At 36.6% G+C, this 23,864-nt stretch overlaps 1 protein-coding gene across 1 annotated transcript; it reads right to left on the reverse strand.

Moving 5' to 3' along the window:
- Positions 1-1,170: 1,170 nt before the first annotated feature.
- LOC124155951 lies at positions 1,171-23,826 on the reverse strand. The gene is made up of 13 exons (XM_046530189.1): positions 23,611-23,826; positions 22,678-23,510; positions 22,413-22,590; positions 20,461-20,689; positions 19,513-19,663; positions 15,090-15,311; positions 12,969-14,129; positions 12,554-12,718; positions 9,614-9,830; positions 7,300-7,504; positions 5,328-5,457; positions 4,675-4,998; positions 1,171-1,420 (listed from the first exon to the last, which is right to left on the reverse strand). Exons 2-13 carry the CDS (start codon positions 23,422-23,424, stop codon positions 1,301-1,303), a joined length of 3,849 nt encoding a protein of 1,282 aa, XP_046386145.1. The 5' UTR covers positions 23,425-23,510; positions 23,611-23,826; the 3' UTR covers positions 1,171-1,300.
- Between the last annotated feature and the right edge of the window lie 38 nt (positions 23,827-23,864).

Consider the following 23,864-nt stretch of genomic DNA (forward strand, 5'->3'; position numbering starts at 1 on the left):
TGTGGAAAAGTGCAATTTTATTTCATTTTAAAATGTCAAACTTCCACTATATCACACCTAAATCAGTGTTATTGATTTTGAGCTACCTTCCAACGTGTTCTACAAGTAGTACTGATTAGAATTATACTATTTTTAGTGCTGAATTTATCAATGTATATGTGTGTCAATTTAATTGATATGCAATTTTATTTTTATGAGGTTACTCTCAAGTCCATTTTCGCTTACATTCAAATCTGAACTAATTCCTTGTTTTTGGCTGATGTCACAGACAAGGGCCCTCTTTCCTGATGTTTTCGACTGAATCGACTTGGGTATGAGGTAAAATTGCAATGATTCAACATGCTGTGTGATGAGGTACAAGAGGGTAAAAGCTTTAAAATGTCCTCAATGAGGTTGTTCACTCAGATCCGAAATCATGATTCAATAAGATAACTCTGTAGATGGGTGGAAAAATAACGAAAAGGAGAAAGTCTTCTTCATTCAGCCATTTTTCTCATAATTTGAAGTTGTGGAGGAGCTCTTAATTTCAAGCGCCGTCACCAAGGCCAGCCACCTGGCTGAGGTCGTTGCCCTGGGACCCTGAGGTCCCTGCTGCCGCCACCAAGGTGACGGGCGCGCTCTCAGTGTCATCGCACCCTCATCGCTGTCATAAATACCGTTTCGTCAGCGTCCCTCCCTCTCGCGGCGCCTTCCTGGCACTAGGTTCCGCATACCCTGGTGGCAGCAGCGGGGACCTCAGGGTCCCAGGGCAACGACCTCAGCCAGGTGGCTGGCCTTGGTGACGGCGCTTGAAATTAAGAGCTACGCCACAGAAGTCATTTTAAATACCCTATCCTTGACAGAAATAATCACTCATATTGTTACGACAACAAACCATGTGAGATGGATGCGCTGGGCCAAGAAGTTGAGGAGAGGTGATGAAGCACTTGGCAAGAGTCATTGACATCCTGAATTTTTCAGCGAAAGGGGTAAGCCCTTCTATATTTCACTGCTGTAATAGCTCTATAAATAGATAACAGAATGGAAAAGTCTCATTATTTTTCAAACTATATTGCAATCTACACTCAGAGAAATTGTGAATGACCCCACTAACGGAACAGAAAAATAACTGCACATTCTCAATGCACACTGATATGTAAAACAATAAAGTCATTTAATAAGAATGCCTACTTAACAGAAACAAAGATTTGATTAGTTTATTATTGTCAAATTTGGTAATAATATCACAGCAAAATTCAATTCTTTGTTACAATAATCACACATATTACACAGCACCAGGGAATGAATTTTAAACTTTATCTCACAATGACACATCATGTCCTGTCTCACTCTCTTTAGCTTCTGAATTTATAACTACAACAGCTGTGGCTACTTCGACATCATCTCCAAGGAGAAACACTCCAACCTCTCCATCAGATTCCTAAAAAAAATGAAATGCAGGTTAGTATCAAATTGTGATATGTATGTACCAGGTAGACTTCCAACAATACTACATTTGGATGGATCATAAAACCATTTTTATCTAAATTGGTTTGCAAAAGTGGTCGGAGGTCCTTATGACTCATGAAAATATTCAGCTACACCAGATTATATCTTAAGGCTGCACTCAATTCGTCAAAAATCCAAATTTTTACAAAAAGAGTTAAAGATCATGGCACAGATTTTATAGCAAATAACTAAATATATGGCTGAATATTAGCAATTAACCTGACAAAATTGTCATTTCAGCTTGCCAAAATTTGCTAAAAATCCTGGATGCACACAAATTTCATGGATTATGGGAAGGGGTAGATTTAGTTCATTCTTCTGGGGACAAAGGTGGAGCCCATTAGGTACTTATTTTCACAATGCTATGGGGTTATAAAATATCTCTCAGCGATAATGAATCTGAGGTCTAATGTGTGTAGATAAATGGATTTCAGATATTAATTAGAGATGTGCGAATACTCGAATACTAGAAAGTACTCGATATTCGAGTTCTCGAGTAATTATGCTCAAGGTACCATCTCGAATACTTTGAATTTTGCATCATACACTGTCGCACGCACGTCGTTGGTAGTTGGCTCAGAAAAATGTAGAGAACTAGTCGTTTAGTGCATGCAGTGCCATTTTAGGCAAGTTGACGAACTACATCAAATTTGCAGATTAGACCCGTGAAAAGGATTCGACATGGGGAACCGAAAATGATCGGGTGAAAAAAATCTGAAAATCCTTGGTTTACCCCACTAGGAGAACCTCAGTGCTGTGGGATAGTAACTACGTAGCACATTTCCCAATATCCGCTACCCCCTCCATCCATCAGACCTCGGCCCTCCTCTGACGCTTTCCTCCTCTCGGAAATCATACAAAGGCCCCAGCTTGTGCAGGGTTCATATTACGAAGACCATAAATCAAAATCTTCAAGAGAAAATATGTATCAAATTACAGGAGAGTAATGGAAATGTGTTTCACCCTTCCCTCTTTCTCCCCCACTGACCTTTTTCTGCCTACCTGCTTCGAAGTTCCCCATTGTCGGAGGTCAACTGCTGCATGAGTCATCTATTAGCCCAAAAGGTGTCTAAAAATGACTTTCGGCAATTGATATTACACCTTTATTGGATTGAAATATTAGTAATGTATGCATAATTTAAAAAAGATTAGGACCAAACACGACGTATTTCTGACTTTATTTAAGTATTTTACTCAAGGAAATAAATGTCAAAATATGACGGAGACTTAGCATTCTGGCAAAACTCGATATCCTCACAGCTGAGCTTCTCAGAAGTTGATGCGGCATTTTTTTCCGAAAACATATATGTATCAAGTTACAATTTTTGAGTTGTGCTATAAATCTGTAGTGTTACAGTCAGTACAGATGAAGGGATATTTTCTCAGGATACATATTTGGTTTCTCCCTGCTAGCAATTTGAATTCATCTGCTTATCTTGTGAGAACTTCCAAAGATGGACTGAAAATAATTGAAGAAGAAGAAAATCCGAAGGAGAAGCGTGTGTATTTTGCAAAATGCCTCGGATTATCCACTAGCACTTGACAGTAGGAGTGGGGTTAAAGCGAGCTACCTGTTGAAAACAAGAAGTTGGATGAAGCCGAGTATCATATGGGTATGCCGCTGAAACGGTGTTTGGTAGATAAGAATGTATACATCAGACAAAAATCCATGGTAGCAGTGTAAATGCCGAGAGGGAATGCAATCATTTTTCGCGAGATGGTGTGTCTCCTTCACATATTTGAGAGAGATGTTAGTTGAATCATCTATATGCTCAAATTGTTCCCATGAAATAAAAATATTTCATTAATCAGCTAAATTCCTGTTTGAATCCTTTCAAGGAAATCACAATTACTCGCCAAAATCCTGAGTTTCCTGCTGCATAGGCAACCTAGACAAACATTCCTGCATTCATAGTTTTTTTTTCGTCCATCCCCTTGAAAAACGAGAGATCGAGGTTCCACTGGATACCTTTTTTTCATACATTCATCAAGGGAAATAGAAGAAGTAACGTATGTTTAATAAGCTTTGCGCAACTCTAGTATTCGAGGTATTTGAACTTCGAGGTTTTCAAATATTCAAGCAATGATTTAATATTAGAGTTCGAGAAATCTGCTATTCGACCCATCTCTAATATTGATCATATATTTTTTTAACAATGTCTGTTTAGCAGGAGAAATACACACTTGCATTTGAAATCGACCTTAAAAATTGCCATCTTTTCAAATTTTCCAGCAATTTTTCCAGGCCCCTTTAATCAGCCACTTAATCTAGGGTAGGAAGTAGACCTCTGTAATAATTTGGGCCCACTGACTAAATTTGCCCAGAACAGAAAGGAAATAGGATAGGAAGTAAACTGTAGGTCTTAAATAATTAACAAATCAAATACATATCTATCTATCACACATCATGAGCAGGTGGCTGAACTATTATTTACTACTATTGGCTGTAGGCAGCCATTAGAGTCATTCGCAGTGTATGCTATGCTGCAAAATCAAGAATCACATAGAGATGAAATTATTTGCAAAAAAAAAAAGAAAGATTCTGCAACAACTGTGTCAATGTACTTATGTATAGTAGCTCTTTCTCAAAAATAACCTCCATGACAATATGAGTGGCTGAGTTTAAATTTACTTAGAAGAGTAAGCAGTATCTTGTCAGGAATAAATGACATTAAATCTGGGAAAAATGAGCTTCATTTCTAGTTATATAATACCGTGTAATAATCATATGAAAAAAAAGGTTAATCAGTACTATCATGCAGACTCTGACAAATAAATTCACCAGCCATCAGGTAAACGAAAAAAAATAATTAGAATCTCAGCTCTTACAACAGGAGTCGATAGCATAGTCTTATAAGGAAACAGTAAGTACCCATGATCATAGGCGGATCCAGGGGGGGGGGGCACGGGGGCACGTGCCCCCCCCAGACCCTTAAAAATATGCTAGATTTTTAATACGGTCCCATTGTCATTTCGTTCGTTTTGTATAACAAGGTATCCTTGTGCCCCCCCCTGAACAAAATGCTGGATACGGCCTTGCTTGTGCCCCTCCCAGAAAGAAATCCTGGATCCGCCCCTGCCCATGATTGTCTTGATAGATTATTAGAACCAGTGACACATAATTCAAAACAGTTGCAAACAGATGTAGCTAGGTAATGTGAGAAAAATGATGCATGCAATATGAACCTGTGACACTGCATCATTGGTCTCTTTCTTCTGATAATCACAATGCTTTTCCTCTTCCATTGCCACAACCACCTCATCGCAAGTATGACTCTGAGAATGTTGCTGCAGTGCTGAGCTTGACCTAAATTGCTGTTTACACATTTGGCAACAGTGCCAATGAGCCATCCTGGGCTTCGATTCATCCTCATGACCCCAGAGTAAATTCCGTAAGTCAGCCAATAACATGTCTGTAACTTGAATAGTTCCTGGAGACATTCCATCAGGATTTTTAATTATCCCCACTTCGCCTTTAAATGCATCTGCTTGATCTCCTTGGGATATTTTCTGAAAAATAAATAGATTGCCTAAAAAAACGTGCAAGGTCAATGCCTAATTCTTCCAGAGGCCAAAGTAGTAATATTGTTTTCAAAGAATCAAAATGTAAAATATTTATGATATTTTATAATTGATTAAAAGTAAAATACCTATAAATTTTAAATATAGAAAATATAAGCAAACTAATTTTTTATTACATTAAAAATATTTAAAATTCAATCTACATTTAGCAGTAAAATGAGGTCAATTTAAAAGGAAGATTTGGATCTCTTCCTTTTCAACTAAGAAAGCAATTATGTACGTGCATCAGCATGAAAATATTAGTAAAAATCACTTACTTGTGAAATTGCTTCTTTCATAACTGGCTCATTTATGAAGTAATACATTAATCCATTCATGATTATGGCATCCTTTTCTTTGAGAGAACCACAGTGATATGTTGAAAATGGAGATTCCACTTCTCCAACCCTAAGAGATTCATACATGAAAAACTATTTAGTTAATGGTGAATGTTACAGTATACTGGCCAAATTGATCATTGGCCATACAATTTCAATAAATTTCAATTATCAATAAAAAGTTGACTAACTTATATATAATAGAGGATCACACCCAAAAGACTTTATTTTCATTGGAATCACAACATAGTTTTTGGGTATGCTATTGTGGGCATCATAAATTTCATGGGGCTTTTGCAGGTTCATATCAAGGAAACTGCCTTCCCAGTCCGCACAAGATATACTCGCAAAAACGCAATTCTCGTAAAATGCTGTACTCGTAAAACCTGGCTTCCACCGTATTTTGAATAGCCAAAGTATAAGCCATCATATCAAGCATCCAAATTGAAACAGCTTCATTTATCTTCAGCTTCATTGAAACACCTTCACATTATACAAATATTTTAAGAGATTACTACATAATAAAGTAAGGACTATAAAAAGAAAATTTGTACCCCTCTGCCTGACACCCTTACAATAGCTCAAAGCTATAAAAGATCAGTTGAAAGGATCAGTCAGTTGAAAGCACTGTTAAAAGAAACTTGTAGGAATCTTCCATTAATATTTAATGAATTCATCTTATTATTATTTAATTTAATTATTATAATTATTTAATATTAATTATTATAATCATTTAATATTAATTATTTATTATTCATCTTATCTGTAAATTCATCTTAAAATGAAATACCCCAAGATGATTTAGCAAAATTTAATCTGTGCCATTTATACACATTTTAATTTTTTCACATTGAAAAAAAAGCATATGTACTTATAATCACGGCTGAGGCCATCCCCCTCCAATCCCCTTCCCCTCCTCCTCACCCACGGTTGTCCGCCATGTTCACATGCTTCAGTGACTCTCTCTATCTCTCTCAAATTCAGATTTTGAACTCGTTTCGTAGACCAAATTATGTCGGTACGTATGGTAATCAATCTTTATTTTGGAAAAATGTCACAAATTTGTTAACCTACTGAGAAAATTATTCAACAAAGCCAGGTTTCAGTCAAACTATCTCTATCTTTGTATCCTCTTTTATCATTTTTCGAAATTGGGAAACGATCTGAAGCAAATATTGCTTATGTTCTTTGTCTTTAGTAATACTGCTATTGAATTTTGTGATTATGGCCACCACGGCTGAGGCTGTCTCCCTCCCCTCCCCACCCTCCTCATTTATGGTCACTCCTCCAGCAGAAGCTCTTTCTTCGCTCTCTGGCCTACCATTTTCCGACACTGAGATACAAACTGCAACAAATTATGCTTTTGATCCTCACTTAGTGCCACCCTTGGCACCAGGCTGCGTGGGCCGCAAAGCATAAATGCTGAAAAATACATAAAAACCGATGAAATTTTAGACCTATGGGTCATAACTTACCCTGATTACCCTAATTTTGACAGTTTTCGCAAAATCGTATGACAAATTAAGGGTGTTGGTATTTAGGCGCCTCTCGCTAACTAATTATTTAAAATTTTTCGAAAATTTTTTTAAATCTATCCTTGTATACCCGAGGGTCATTGAAATCCGGTTAACGATTTTGAAATTAAAAAAAAAAATGTTTTTTTTTGGGACAGCCTAGTGAAGCACCCTCCTTCTCTGCAAAAGAAATTTGTTTCCTCCACTAAACAAACTGACGCACTAGCAATAAGACCAGCATCATTGAGAGACCTCGACTGGAAACAAATTTTTAATCCCTATTTTATTGGTGTACGTAATAAAGGCAACATGGACAATATGCTTGTGGGTCACCCACAAAACTACCAGGTAACCAAGCGAGGCCAGCACCAGCTTAACAATAAACTCTATGTACTCACTGGTTTTCATGGGAAGGCAAATTTCCTACAGGTTTGTAGAAATGGTCTTTGAAGTGGCCTCTAATATCTCCATTTCCTAAATCTTTCTTGAGCCCTTTACTTGACAAACTATGAGATGAAGGGAGTTCAACTTGACACCAAGGACATATACCAACAGAAAGGCTCTGATTCCAAATTGTTGCTTCATTTGTGACCAGATGGTAGCCTGATTGAAGAAAAGGTTTTTGTGATAAAATTTAAATATGAAATCATATATATCTATATATTTAAGAAAAAGGTAAGGTTCAGGACATGGACCATCATATTTGAAATACAACATGAATCTCCACAATTTCCCATGATTTGACAGGTGAACTTTAAAAATTAAAGACAATTAAAGCCAAAATGCTACAGCATATTCTTATATTGTAAAGGACATAATGATAAATTTAGGGGAATTAATTGAAATGCCTACGCTGCCTAAAAAATTCAGAAAAATATATCACATCTGCAGCAAAAACATTCCCCAATATTGATCATTTATCCACAAATACAGGAAATATTTTAAAAATCAGAATGGTTTTGATGTTTTTCAGAAAAATGGAGATGCAGTAAATCTTATTTATGAAATTATATCCTGTGGAACATATCAGCAATGGCAAAAAACACAAAATACAATTAATTGTTTGAGGCGTAACTTGGTGAAAGCGATTCATAATTAAATTAAGAAAGAAGAACTTTGTACTTTCACATTAATCACCTGAGGATGACGTCTAACGTTGAAACCATGGTCGTGAATAAATATTAATGTGAAAGTACAAAGTTCTTCTTTCTTAATTTAATTTAATTCCATTGGGATTTGCTGAAACCTGGAAACCAACTGACAACCAACATAGATATGGGAATACGTACTTGAGAGAACCAGAAAACCATATGCCGATTTTCAATGCATTTGATAAAAAATTTTGCAACACTACAAAATGCGACAAATTCTAAGTGGCTCATGATGTATCCTCAGCCAACAGTTAAGAATGAATTGCCCACAAACTTTAATTTTTACACTAAAATTTCATGACTGGTCTTTGAAATATATTTGCCTAAGTATAAGAGGTGGGACTACTGTCGGCGTCAAAATGATGTGCCACTGTATTTTGCAAATTTATATTTGGACTTCAGTGCATGGCGTAATAATGAATAATACGTCATTTTAAAGAAAAATTTATTCTCAAATCTAATTAATTTTTTATTTTATGTGAAATTCTAAAGTGTAAACACGCGAGTGCAATAAATGACTCCGCGCACCATAAAATTAGCCGTTTTGTCAACTTCATGAACTTTGTAACTCAACCTAGGGAAAACTACTACGTCTACAGCATTCATCTTCCACAATAAGTCGCAAAAATTAATTAATATTAATAAAATGGCTTTTTGTATTTTTAAAGCGCATATTTTGTTGTAAAATAACGAAAATGTTTAAACATTATCTAGTCCTACAGTTTACCCCGAAAGAAAAAATAAAATTGATAGAAACACTTCTTCATTTTATTGAAATTTTTCTATGATCCGAAAATACATGATTTTTATATAGTATAGATTATATATGGGCATTAAAAAGATACACCGGAGCGAACGAAAGCTGCGTTGCCACGTCTTGCGTGCGAAACTTTGCTTCCTGGTAATCAGCATTGGCCTGGCGGTGCCCTGTTTGGCAACATGCCATTAATAGAAGTTATTGAAATTCACAAATATAGATATTGTTGTCGATTATGGATCATAGAAAATTTTCAAATAAATTAAGAAGTGTTTCTATCAATTTTCTTTTTTCTTTTGGGGTAAACTGTATTACTAGATAATGTTTAAACATTTTCGTTATTTTACAACAAAATATGCGTTCTAAAAATACAAAAAGCCATTTAATTCATCTAAATTAATGTTTGCAACTTAATGTGGAAGATGAATGTTGTAGACGAAGTAGTTTTCCCTAGGTTGAGTCACAAAGTTCATGAAGTTGACAAAAAGGCTAATTTTATGGTGCACGGAGTCATTTATTGCACTCGCGTGTCTACACTTTAGAATTTCACATAAAATAAATAAAAAATTAGAATTGAAAATAAAATTTCCTTCAAAATGACGTATTATTCATTATTACGCCATGCACTGAAGTCCAAATATAAATTTGCAAAGTACAGCGGCAAATCATTCTGACGCCGACAGTAATAGTTGTAGAGGCAGAAGTTCTCTGAACACAAAACAACAATCATTCCAAATACATGTTCAAGTTTTAAGGGGATATATGTATTAAGATTAAAATATCTTACAGAACATAATTACTAACCATTTGCACTGGTTTCCTTTTTCTCCCCATGTTCCTGAATAGGATTGATCATCTTCACATTAGATTTAGATCTACGCCTAATCTTTTTCCCTAACTTCATCTGAAGCTCATTAAAGCAATCTGTCACCAATTGCTCCAACCCTTCTGGTGGTGGCTGACCTGAGGGCTCAACTATTGGGCAAAGGTCTGCTCCATGAAAAACTGAATGCTGCTTAACCTGAAAAAAAAGAATAAAATCGAAAACAATAATTTTGAAGCAGTCTTTCAAAGAACCAATTACATACTATACTTCCTGGCCCATAGAATGCACTTTTTTTGCTCATAAATATCATTAAAATCAGCTTGGAAGGGGGCATAGCTTTGGCCTCTACTAACGCAGCTGGTTCACCAAGAATATAGTTACAGTAGACTCTTCTTAATACGAACAACGTTATTATGAAGTTCTTGTCATTACGAAGCCAATCATTGGTCCCGATGAAAAGGCCTATCCAATCCATAGTTAAAGAAGCGTTATTATGAAGTTTTTGTTAATACAAAATTACGAAGCTCAGTCCCGGTCCCGGCAGTTACAAAATGAACTTCGTTAAGAAGTTCCACGAATAAGCAATGGCATTAAGGTGGATACACACTACGCTAAGTTTTAATAATCGTGCCACATTTAAGTTCTTCTCGTGTACTGTGCCCCAAGAGCGTAAATTATGGTTATTTCTTCAGTGTACATTCATCATCATATAATAAGCTTCATTCCTGTGGTGTCATGGTGACCCAATCATAACCACTCGTAAATTGGACATACAGTTAGTCCTCTTTCTACGCACATTCGATTTACAAACTTTCAGAGAGATGATCATTCAAAAATTTCCAGTTTTGAATTTGACACCATTCGATTTGGCCGACACGACGTGATGTGGCTTAGAAGAACTCACACTTTGTGCATTATCTGAACAAAGTATAATTAAATCTGGTGTTAAGTTAGGAACTGTTCAGCGTTTTGACTGTTGTTCCTTACCATGGAGAGCGATTTTTTTCGGCTCTGGCTGCGCTGCATGCCCAGCTAGATCAGTTTGCCACAATCGTGAGTTAGCGTACAATTGTGATGTAGTGTTGCATTCTGGAGGACTCTTTGAATTGAATGAAAAATTAGTTCATTGAGGCATGTTTGTTGTGTGGAGCCAAGTTAACATAAGTTGTAATATTTCTCTCCATACATTAAAACCACCCATTTACAAGCATCTTGGTATCTCATCAGGTACTTTGAGATATTATGCTAATTTTCTATCATTTCTCTGGAACTCAGCGTTATATAGGTTCAATGATGTAAGAAAATCTCTGATTTTCAATACCATTTTATTGATTTATGAGTTAATCAGCACCTCCCGGAGTGATTCCACCTCCATTTTATGAAATACATTAGTTCACTGAATTTTCTCAACAACAAAGAGAGCTACCCTATCAGACACAATCTGAATACGCACAAAACTGTTTTCATAGAAGCAAGGAATCATGTGGCCAATTCCTTTTGTTTCATTCGTGAACCACTATCACATAAGATGGAATCTGACCTTTTTTTCACTCATTAGGCTTTCCATGGCCAACTTTCGAAATTTTCATGTGGGTGACTTCTCAACATTGACAAATCTTTACATTTTGAGTGAAATTGCTTTGAATAATCAAGGTTTAGACCTCTGAATTACCCCCTTATTGTGCTTCAAATGTTTTGAACCTCGTGGAACAGAGATGCTGTTGTTTCAAAATATTTTTGCTATTTTTAACATTCAACCAATGTATCCCTCGTTGAGGGGAAGTAGACACGATTGCTGAGCCCTAGTACTAACGCTCCCACACAAATATGCATAGTCAATCCCAGTCTTGGTCATTTTTGCAGCCTAAAAAGATGCATTAGCACATAGACACACTAATTTTTCAGTTTTTTATGAAAACTACTTGAATCAGAAAGAAAAGGATGCAGCTGTGCTTGGTGGTGCAGAATTATGTACCTCATAAATGAACCTTTAGTATAAAATTAATTTGTGAATTTTTGAAGGGATACTGTCACAGACATAATAGAACACTTTTGCTTTGCACTGACTCAAAACAGAGTTAATATTGATAGTTGTAATGAAGATACAGTAGACTCTCGTAATAACAAAGTTCATTTGAATGTTACTCTTAGGAATCGTCGGAAAAAAACAGTATGTATATGATATATGCAATTAAATTATGTGCAAATATATAAAAACAAGAAAATTTGTTTCAGTTTCTCAATTGAAAAATGCGGCATAACCCAATAGAGGGTTCATATCTTCCCAAAAACAGTTAAGTCCTCAATATACGAACTAGATGCATTCCAAGACCTGTTTCGTAAGTTGATAGACCTACAGTCCACCCATCGAGAGTTGCCCGATGAACGGCAGAATGGTCTAGTTTGGGGTAGGGTGCAAGGTTGACAGGTAAGAAAGCAAAACGCCTACATCACTTGTAAACAAATGGATTCCATGAAAAAAAGGAGCTGGAAGGGATGACGAGCGTGAAGGAACCAAAGGAAGAATCCTTTGTTTTGGTGATTAGAAGGAAGGGCTTTTTTTGGTGGTTCAGGCTAATTTGGGTGCTCCATATGCATGTGCCAACGTTGTATGACTAGGCAAGGGTGTGAGGTGCATTTGGGGAATAGCAATTGGCTGCCTTTGTGCTGTCATCGGACAACTCTCGCCGGCAGGACTGTATGCAAGGCATCGAGGAGTAGAACAGGAGAGTAGAGGAGAAAGCCTGATGAATGATAACTAGCAACAGAGAAAAAGCATGAAAATTTGTTTAAGTTTTACAATTTAAAGCCATGTTTGAATTTAATGGATTTCTTAATATCTTCAATCATTTTACATAAGTTCCAAGAGGTTTCCTATGTGCACTTCGCAAAGGCCAAAAGTTTGTAAGAAAATTTACCTCGCCAGGTGAAAACCCACGAAAATCACACCGCCCACACTTGTACGGCCGATAATCACAGTGAGAAAATAGATGCCTTCGAATAGTATAAGTATGATAGCTTATTTTCTTTTTGCAAATCGGGCATTGGAAAATGGGAGTAGACTTCTTTGAAGATGATGAATCCTGAAATTTGAAACAAAGAATACTTGCATATACATATAATTATGGAACATTTATTTAAGAAAGCTTTGATTGTTTCCATTCAAAAACTACTTTTTAATATAATGTTTTAAATTTATAATTACAACATGCACACTCTATATTCATTAATAAGCATTCTGACATCAAAAGAACAGGGGGATATACAATAAATTTTGCATTGAATTACTTCAGAAAGAAACAAAACCACATTATAATGCTACATCTTTCATACCTTTTGAGATTCCGGATTTTTTTCAGCCATTTTGCTGAAGAATGACAAAGTCTGTATTAAGTTGTTTCTATCCATGCCCTCTTCAACATTTTCTTCAAACTCAATAACATTCAGTGGGAGTCCAGGGTGCACAAATGTGTGATGTACCTTCACTTTTGCCCTTTCAATGGAGCGATATGGGCAACAACCACAGCCAAATCTTTTGAAATCAATATGTTTTTTTATATGCTTGTAGAAAGCTTTGTTCACAGTACGTGTGCCACAAACACAAGATGTATACTTACCATCCCTGTAGGCAACAAAATCCCAGGCTTTGTGGGATGATCTTTCTTTGATACCCTTCTTTCTGAATGCTTTTATCGCCATATCTTGAGCATTATTCATATCTTTGGAATTCTGAGGCACCAAATTATCTTTCTCTTTCCCTACCACAGATGGAACAGCTGGATCTACATTACTACTACAATTCACTGCACTTAAAAAGTGTGACAAAAGACTGACACTACCTTCTTCTTTATGAGCAATCATTTCATTAGATACCATAACTACTTCACTCGTTCCTATATTATTGCATTTCCCAAGCTCATTCATCTTCAAATCAGGAGATATATTAGCTTCAGCTGCTGGAGCAGGTAATATCCTAGAAACTTCTTTTCTTTCATAACTACAATTAGAATTTGAACTAAGTTTCAAGGGTTTCTTCACAGTCTTGGCTGAGTTCAGCACAACCATTATTCCATCAACATCTTCACAGAGTTTGACAGAAACTGAGCCTTTATCCCTTTCTTTTCCATCTCTTGACACATTTAAGTCTGAGCACTCATTGGTAACCAAAATATCCTGAGGAGGACCAGCCTCGTCTACCGACTTGTGAATTACACCTGATGAAAGACTGTGATCAGTATTTTTCATTGGATTACTTGTTTCATCTCTAGAATATTCCTTAACTGCAACACTTGCACTGGGTTCTGACACAGAGGAAATGACTTCAGTATACTCTTCCGGGCTCTGCACACATTTCTCAACACATGGAGAATTTTTGGGCAACTTAGCTTTCAGTTTCTTGGACTTGTGATTCCTCAATGGACCACTCTTTTTGGAACCTCCAGGAACTTGTTCAGGTAAATCTTCAATATTGCTCACAACAACAGCTGGAAAACCCTGTAAAACAAACTTTATTACAAGTGGGGTAGAGAGAGGACAAATATGCTTAGCAAACATGCCCTCAATTTGTCTGATGGCTGTGCTTTACCACCCCAAAAAATTTTCAATGCTCACATTTCAGAATGGGTTGGACCTCATATTTTCAGTGCCTAATTAACCTTATTAGTGGAGGATATTTTACAAGATACCTACAATATGTAAGGCATCAACTTTGACCTTAAACCCACTACCTGAAAACATAGTCATTCCTCTCTGACCATTCTCTCTCCACGATAAACACAATTCTATTGGTATATTATTATCAAGTAATTATGGAGCATAAAACTATAATTACTGCATATTCTTGAAAAACAATTAGTATACACATATGAAGCTATACAACTACAATAACAGCAAAAAATAAGTAAAAAAATGAAAAATATTCAGTATACAGTGGGCATTGCACTTTTTTGACCAGGACAAGGTGATACTTAAGAGCTTAATATAATAGTATGGATTAAATATGTATTCATCTAAGTATGCATTAGGGAGGGCTAAAAAACTCTTTTGGCAGATGAAGGACAATAATAAAAGGGCTAATACTTATTTGAACAAGATGAACGAATTTTACTCTCTCTGAGATGATTTCTCCAAATAAAAAAAGGGAAGAAGGTAAATTATATTGGTATTCCCTTTGAATTAAGGACCTTTAGAAAAGGCCACACCATGAGTGTGAGTGCCACGCAATCAATTTCACTCATTTCAAAACATACAAAAAAATCACATCGTCACCCATTTTTTGAAATTTCGATTGAGATAGGAGAGCAGAAGATATGGTCCGATTTCCAAAATCTTTTTCTTTGAAATTAGGGTTAAAAGTACAAGCAACTTTTCTGCACTAATTCGACTTGACTCTAACTCTTTGGTGTTTTTCAGTCCACCCTGATGTGCATCAACTTAACCATAATGGCATCTTACCCTGTGAACTCGTTGAATATGACGACGAACATAATATTTTTCCCTTCCAGCAAATGAGCAATAATGACATCGATACGGGAGAGGATTGCTTGAATGAGTGGTAAGATGACGTCGGTAGGAGGCTCCATAGTTGCATGTATATTCACAAGTGGGACAACTGTATTTCCTAGCCCACTTGCGAGCGTCTGGATCAGGTGGCTGCTTTGATGATTTCTTTTTCACCTAAATCAAGAAATACAAATACACTTCGTAGGAGTGGTACACAATAAAATCTCACCCACAAAGAATGTTTGTAATGGATTATGCAACATTTCTACAGCTGCCAGCACATAATTGAAAAGAAAAAGTCACTCTCTTGGGCCCACTTACCAACTCACCATGTATTCAATGAACAATGGATCCACCAAATGGATTTGAAGCCCTCAGTGAAGATTCATTTCACCAAAAACCAAACAAAAGTTGCAGGAGTTAAGACCATAGATAACAGGGGGTATATTACAGGGATTACGTATTATATCACATTTATTTAAAAAAATGTTTAAATCACTGTTAGAACTAATACCATAATTGACAATTACTGACAGTAAGAAATATTGAAAATATAGAAAATTTTGTTTTTTAGGTCAATAGTTCCCTAAGAATAAATGTATGCCACTCAGTGACTATAAGGTTTGCTGAGTCATCCATAACCCCTAATATTTCTCTCTTCTTAGAGCATTCTAAAGTTTTAAGGATGGAAATAATGGCTCAGATATTATTTTCCTGAATAAATTTACCAAGATATATTTATGTATAGGTAATGAGCATCTGCCCAGGGGCCGTATTCTGCATCTCCAAATCGATCGGTGCAGCACCGATTCGTCGGATGGGACATTACACCGACTCCTGGCAAGCAGTGGTGCGATTCTGTACGAACCCGATCGGTGCGGCACCGACGTGAGGACGGGAGATCGTCAGTAGCCTTACCGACAGCAAAAAGGTGTTGGTACAGCCCCCGACTAGTGGGTTTCATGAACTCCCCGGTGCGCATTGTACACTGTATTTTGTTTTCACCCCATCGCCGAGTAAATAATGAGGTTTGCTGCAATGTTATCTTTTTCTGCCCCTTCGAATAGGCCACTATAATTCACTGTGTCATCATCTATATTGATTACCTTGACAGAAATATAAGATATTGGTTAATAAACATGAGGTTTGCCACCATATAATGACTTTCTCTCATTTATGTTACCACTTTCACTCGCTTGTAATAGGATTTCTTTCACTCTATCATCACTTATTTACTTCTTTGACATAAAAAAGATACTTTTGATTAAATATGAGCTTTGCCGCAATGTTATCACTTTATCTCACTCTGAATAGGCAACTATTATTTCACTCAATCATCATTTGGCATTTCTCTCGACATAGAAATAAGATCTTTTAATTTAAATATGAAGTTTGCCACAACGGTATAATTTTCTTTCATTTGTAATAGGCAACTATATTTCATTTTATCGTCAGCCATTGATTCCCTTGACGATAAAAGAAGATATTTGTTAATAAGTATGAGGTTTGCCGCAATATTATCATTTTCTCTCACTTGGAATACGCAACTTAAACATATGTATTTCACCCAATCACTATTTCTTTACTTCCTCGTCATTACACTTCTTTTAATTACACCCAGCTCCATATTTTTATAACAATTTCCTAACTTGTTCCTCAAATATGACATTTACATTTGCTTTTGAATCCTAAGTTCACGTTCCATGGTATGTGATTTTTGTCTGCTACGGTGCCAATGGCATAACCTTCCGTTGATAACATTTCGACGGAACTTACTTTATGACTACTATATTACCAAATCATGAATAAATAGCAATTTACGGAACCAATATATAAAAAGAGAAACTACGATCTCTAGGATAGTTTCAATAATTCATTCCAGCAACAACAATCTCCATCACATACAAACTATATTGTGATGTTGTAATATTGTTTCCTTTGATTCTGTAGGTACAGCATTACTACCACAAATTATATAAGCATTGTTAACAACTTAACCAATATCGATTATATTAATCTAACAATAAGTCGTAATTTCTGCAAATAAAAAGATTTAAAACGACGACAACAAACTGTGCCAATGAGTCTTCAATTGTTTTTACCCTTCTTTCATTGGTGGAGACACGTTAGATGACTTCTAGCTTTGGATATATTCGGATTTTCCCTGTTTGGGAAGGAGGGGGAACCATACCGACTGTTTTGAAACTGACGACCTTACAGAATTGCTGAAAGTGCCGTCGTCGGTACGGAAACCGCTGTCGGTACAGAATGATGTCCAGTTGGTGGGCTTGAAAGGGAAACCGATTGGTGCGGTACCGACAAAATACAGAATACGGCCCCTGAAAGCAGAAGGTTCATGGTACTGGTATAGGTGAAAATTTTCCATTGTGTTTTCGGCCATCATTCTATCTCCATGCCACCACAGTGTCAATGCTTGTGTTCTTATCTCTTTGTTTCATCTTCTATTTGTATTTATGAGTGTCTATTAGCTGAGGCAACCTATGTGAATGTGAATTTGATAAGTGCATTTTGACAGACCAGACCCTTGCCTAAAAACCATGGCTGAAGAGCTGAGACAAACGTCCACAGATGTGGGTAAGCCGTCTACCACAGGATGGGAGGCACTACCCTTACAACCGGAAAGTGACCGTCTCAAAGTAAATTGGAAAATATGGTTGCCCAAAATTTATACAATATAAGGTCTTACCAAACAGGGTTCGGTTGGTTGGTTAATTGTGAGTGGTCATGTTCAATAAGGTATAAGGAAGGCCATGGGGATTCAGATACTACTCGTCTTGCACCTCCTGGGTAGCACCCAAATAACTTCTGACACATGCTCTCTCTGTATCAGTTTGACATACATTCCAATATCCTGGGGACCTAAAACCTCACATTACATTAGGAAGAAAAATAATGAAATTATAGATGACAGAAAAAAATAAGAAGGAACCTTATGAACTCGTGAGGGATAAGATGCGTGATATGAATGAAACCTAAGAGGAAATTGTTGAAATCAATGAAAGAAAAAAAAATAATAAAGAACATTTCTCTGATTTCAGGCACCAGCATAAAAATGTACTTATAGAAGAATACATAACTGGAAATTTGCTAACCAATGCCTCATCTGGAGTAAGGTCAGTCTAGTTCAAATTACCACAGTTGATTGGACACTATGACCATTGGGAAGTCTTAGTAACTAACATATTTAGGGGAAGAACTCTAGATATGTCAATCAGGCACTTTGGGTGAAGCCCACCAATTGAACTGGGAAATGGGAAGGGGGGATAATAAATCGAATCGCTGAAGTTTGGCAACCTGGTGACATGGGTGGGATCAGCGGGGAAAAAGCAGCATGGGCTCTGCGACAGTATTATAGGGTGGCAACAATTTTGCATGACCAATGATCACACTCAGCTTGATCACCAAAATGAAGTAATCTCTGAAGTATCATGTTACAGATGTGTTATCAGAGCCACTTCAAAAGTATTTTACAAATGTATTGTGACAATTAATTTTGAGTTAAATGTCAATTACCTAATTTATTTATTTCCAACATCCCCGTAAACAGCACTTAGAGGCCTTTACAACGGAGGCATTAAGAAAGCACTACACAAACATCCATGCCTTGGATAGGGACCACCTACCCAGGTGGGATTTGAACCCATGACCTATAGTTCGGCAGGCAAGGACTTTACCCCACCACCACCGAGGCTGGCAAATGTAAAATTAATGTAACAATTAATGGGAGAAAACTAATGAAACAAGTGATAATGGACGATAATAGTTGTTGATGGTGCGGAAGAGAGAGTATGGCTATGAAAATAGTGGCGTGCAGGTGTGCACCTCGTCTCTCCTGAGGTTTTTTGCCGAAAGAACTTAATGAGTGTTTTAATTTCGCATTATTGATATTTGTGAAGTTTACAAGGAAAGCTAAAACATCACAGGATTTTTTATTGGAATGGGAAAATACCAATAATCTGTATTTTAAATACAAAATACATTCAGGTCATGTACTTGAAATACCAAATACAAATAACAAATGTATTTCAAATACGTATTTTAAAATATTTGTATTTGAAATACAGTGCCCAGCTCTGTTTACAGTGACCCATTTTTTAAATAAATTTTTCCCAGATATTAGGTTACAACTTATCACATAGGACAAATTTTATACTAAAATGTAGTAAAATAATTATTTAATGACTTTGCTTTCTTTCAATTTGAAAGTATAGAGCTTGCACATAAACAATTACTTTCTGTAAGAGCATCATTCTATGCCAGAGTATTCCATTAATATTACTCTCATGAATGGTATGAGATAGTGTTAGTACAAGGTATAGTAGTTAACATTCTGAGCATAATTTTGTTCAATTACCTCTTCCATAAACAGATCATAGTTCTTCACAATATTTTTATCCTCCATGGGGTCCAGCTCATGCTGCTTAACTCGTGGCTGAAGATGTCTATGATGCTTTTTACAATGAATGACGACTTTCAGATAATAAGCAGACAGGTAACTGCAGTACCTGAAATATAAAGCCAGTACTTTCACTTCAGGAAATTTGGAAAGAATAATGAATGTTTCACATCCACACTTAAAATATTTCACTTGACAACTTATTAATACAAGCAGCATTATCACTTGCCCAGATACAGCATTAACAATTACTATCGAACCCATGACTAATACCAAATTGGTTCTTAGATTCTAATAGTCAAGGTTAATCTTCGATATTTGCAGCATTATCACGAAATTTCCCTCATTCTTGCTGAAGAAGGTTGGCATGTTCTTGCGACCTCTATACTTACTTGGATTAATTCTTCTAACCCTTCAACCATGCACTCTCATCTCTATTCGCATGAGACATATTACTTGCACTTTAAAACTCTTAAACCACAAACAAATGTATAATGCTAACATTGGAACACCCCACCAAAAATGCTTTATAAATTCTTGCTATAAAGAATATTAAAGATTTCAAATCCACTAAAAGCATGAAAGCATTTTATTTTTTCACCTAAAACTTGATAGATTCCATTCTCTACACTTCCCACTCTAATTTCATACATTTTTGTACCAATTTACTTTTAAAAATTCAGATGATATTCAGTTTCTCCACACACATGTGGGATAAAGACAAACTGTAACAAGAAGATTACTATGAATCCAAAGATGGTCCAGGCAACACACAGTCAATTTGACCTTCCAAATAAATAAATACCCATTAAATGAAATTCATGACTTAAAACTTAGGAAATAAAATAATTGTGGAAAAGAGCAATAGTTTTTTTATTTTAGTATACATAATCAATGATCACTTACCCACATTTGAATCTTCCTTTACTATGGACCCTCAAATGGACCTTAAGATATTTCAAAGTCTTAAACTTCTTATGGCAAATAGGGCATTTCTCAAGGTTATTTCCTAAGGACTCGATCATTTCTACATTATCATTTTTACCACCAGCACAAATCTCCATTTTTTCACAAACTGTCTTTTCAGTAACAGTGCTGTCTTCGACAGAATCTCTTTCACAGGATTCATCTTTCTCTGAAAGAAATACCAGAGAAGTTCAGCTTCAGTTTATAATTCCACTTTCAAAATCGAATACAAATCATTGTGATTGCATCAAAGCTATATAATTGCTGTTCATATACGTACATAAAGACCTCAATTATTAGCCTTTCCATTAATAGTTCATTGGATTGTCTGCTATCCATTTACTAAAAGAACCACTCTAAAATGTTATTTCAATTGATAAATAGGATGAAATAAAAGTTGATTACTTAAAATAAACAACTAAGCCAAATGTCTTTTGTGCTCGCCGCTTCCCAAAATCTTCCATAGCCCTTTCAGCATAATAACAAGAGGAATACCTAAAACTATCATTTCTTCCCACTATGATGATAAAAAATTTCTCTCATGCATACACTTGCTGCGATTAAAATTAATGAAATACTTGTCACCTTATGATCAAAATGAAAACTACAAAATATACTGCCGCAACGAAGGCCGGAACCCTAGCCCCCTGGAAGGGATTCAACGACGCTAACCACAACACTAATTGACCTATTTGTAGAGAGATGCGCTATTTTGGAATTATATAGGGCTTGTTAAAAGTAGTGCATGAAAACTAATTAATTGCAGCCAAACTAAGGCCCATTCAATAGAACCACTACCAGTTCAGAGGTGTGTTCGCCATTCCCAATGCCATAAAAAATATGGCGTTGAAAAAGATGGAGCAAGGTCCGTGGTCTCCCCCTGTAAAATAAATTTTAATTTGCTTTGAAGCAATGCAATCTTATTGACCATTATGATCACCACCCATGCCTTGGTTCTGGTCAGCAACGGCACCAGAAACAAACTGGGATTTAATCAATCTGTGGCTGATCACCATGACTAGCATGGGGGAACTTTTATTGCAGTCAATATGGCATGGAGCAGTGGTGCAGTGAGGGGGGGGGGGGTTTTGGGGGATAAACCCCTCCCCCCAGAGGTCAGAGAAATTTTCAGGTTTAATCCATTTCACTTAATAGGATTAATATTACTTATACAACAATGTAAGGATCAATAAAATATCCCTCTGAAAGCCGTAAAACTCATCATTTTGAGCCATTTATCTGAAAATTCCTCCAGGGTAGGGCCCTCACACCTCCTGTTTACCCTGGCAGGTATTCCACTACCCTCAGACCCCCCAGTATTAGATGCGCCTAAAACCCCACCCAGCCTTAACTCCAAGCTGCACCCCTGGCAAGGAGTGGTCAACATGTTCATCAAATCACTGGATTAACTTGTGATGGATGGTGGTGAAAGAAGTTAAGTTAGTGATTTGAAATATAGGATGGGATAAAACGAAAATTCAAAAAAAAAAAAAAAAAAAAAACAAGATGTCAGCAGAACCAACCTGTAAGTAAACCTGAAGTCAAAGCAATCTTCAAGGAATAAGAGGCAAAACAAACATATTGTTGAGCATCCGAATGGTAGCATTTCAACCTCCTTGCGGAGTTTGAAAAGCTACCATTTACCCTTTGAATGTGGGAACATTTTTATACATTTTGTACGGTGACTGGGGAAAAACGTTTTTTAACTTTTCACTATTGCTCGACTACCTTCTTCAGTTTCCCTCAATCTCAAAAGGGCAAAAAAATGTAGTGGATATTTGTGAAGTTTACGAGGGAATTAAAACGTTACACTATAGTGATTTGATTCTTATGGAAGCTGCAAAATAATAGCAAAATAAAATTCAAGACTATGTTGCATAATCATCACATACCTCTTCTCCCAGAAGGGAATGCTTTCTTTGGTTCAGCATCTCGACGACGAAAAGCCTTAAATGATTCACCACGATGTTTCTTAGTGCAGTGATGCTTGAGCTGATTCAGATCTCGACCCATAAAATTGCAATACCCACATTGAAATGGGTGGGAATCTTCGTGGACCAGTCGCATGTGCTGTAAAGAGGAAGCATGTGATAAGATTTATATAAACGTTCAAACACTAAGAGTAAGCAATTGAAAGTAGATGCCACATTAACTGACGTGGAAAAAGGCAGTCTGGTCAAGTCGCAGACCACAATACGGGCAATCCCTTCCAGATATGGCTTTCGTCTTTGCAGGTTTTCCGGGATGTTTCTTCTTCACATGGTCTAACACCACAGCAATTGTTTCTGAACGAAAACGACAGTAACAGCATTTGTGAATCAGCTGAAAATTTGAACCATCAGCAATTTTAGAACATTCCACGTTGGTTCGCTTTTTGGAAATGCAAAACGCTTCCAAGTTTTGTTCATCACTTTCCTCGATATCTTGGGCTTTATTAATAGCGTTTAACACACCTAATTTCGGTTCTTTAGCGGGTAGTTTGGTCGGAACAGAATGAGAATTCCGCTCAGACGTAACTTCAATACTTGGAGACTCTATTATTATCTGCAAAGGAGATCCAGGGGGCCTAAATAGCTCCTGCAGAACTTCAACAAATGACTGGGCTTGGGATGTCACAACTAATCCTTCAGATTTGCAGCTGCCGGGGGGCAGAACTACATCTTTGTTTCCTTCCCACAGGAATGTAAGAGGCACATCATTACAAGGCCTTTGATTAAATGTAAATGACGCATCTCCTCCCTCTACAACTACTTGAGAAACTTTGTTTCCAATGCTTGAAATTTCTTCAGATTGGCTTTTCTGCGGCGAATCACTCTCACTATTGGTAGTTCTTTCCAACACAAGGGTTCGTGAACAAGACGCTGTGTAAACACTCTCAGTTGTGACGAGTCGAGTATTATTCATGGTGTACGCCAAGAAGCATATACATCACCAATTAACAAAAAAATTCTTCACTGCAGCAAAAGGGAGAGCTAAGGTTATGATCACAACTATTGGAAATGGGGGGGAAAAACAATAAAACACGGTGATGAGTATTTGTGAAAAAACAACTATCCGCCGAAAAATTAAAATATCATTCATTGTACTCACCAAACAAAAACAGAAGGATTTATTGATCCAATACAAGCAAAAGTGTGGTACCGACGTTCCACGTTTAAGTGGCTTCGTTTCAAGGAGTATCGATGTAATTGAGAGCTAATTTTTCGTTATTTGCGCGGAGATTAATTGTGACAGAAGGGTTCAAATACCAGTGCTTCCTATGCAGCTGAGGGTTCGCGGCAACTCTTTTGTTTCGGAAGTGACTTTAGAATTTTGATTTTCAGTTGTTATTTGTCAAAGCAAGG

Source organism: Ischnura elegans, chromosome 3 (assembly GCF_921293095.1).
Source record: "Ischnura elegans chromosome 3, ioIscEleg1.1, whole genome shotgun sequence".
Classification (NCBI taxonomy): domain Eukaryota; kingdom Metazoa; phylum Arthropoda; class Insecta; order Odonata; family Coenagrionidae; genus Ischnura; species Ischnura elegans.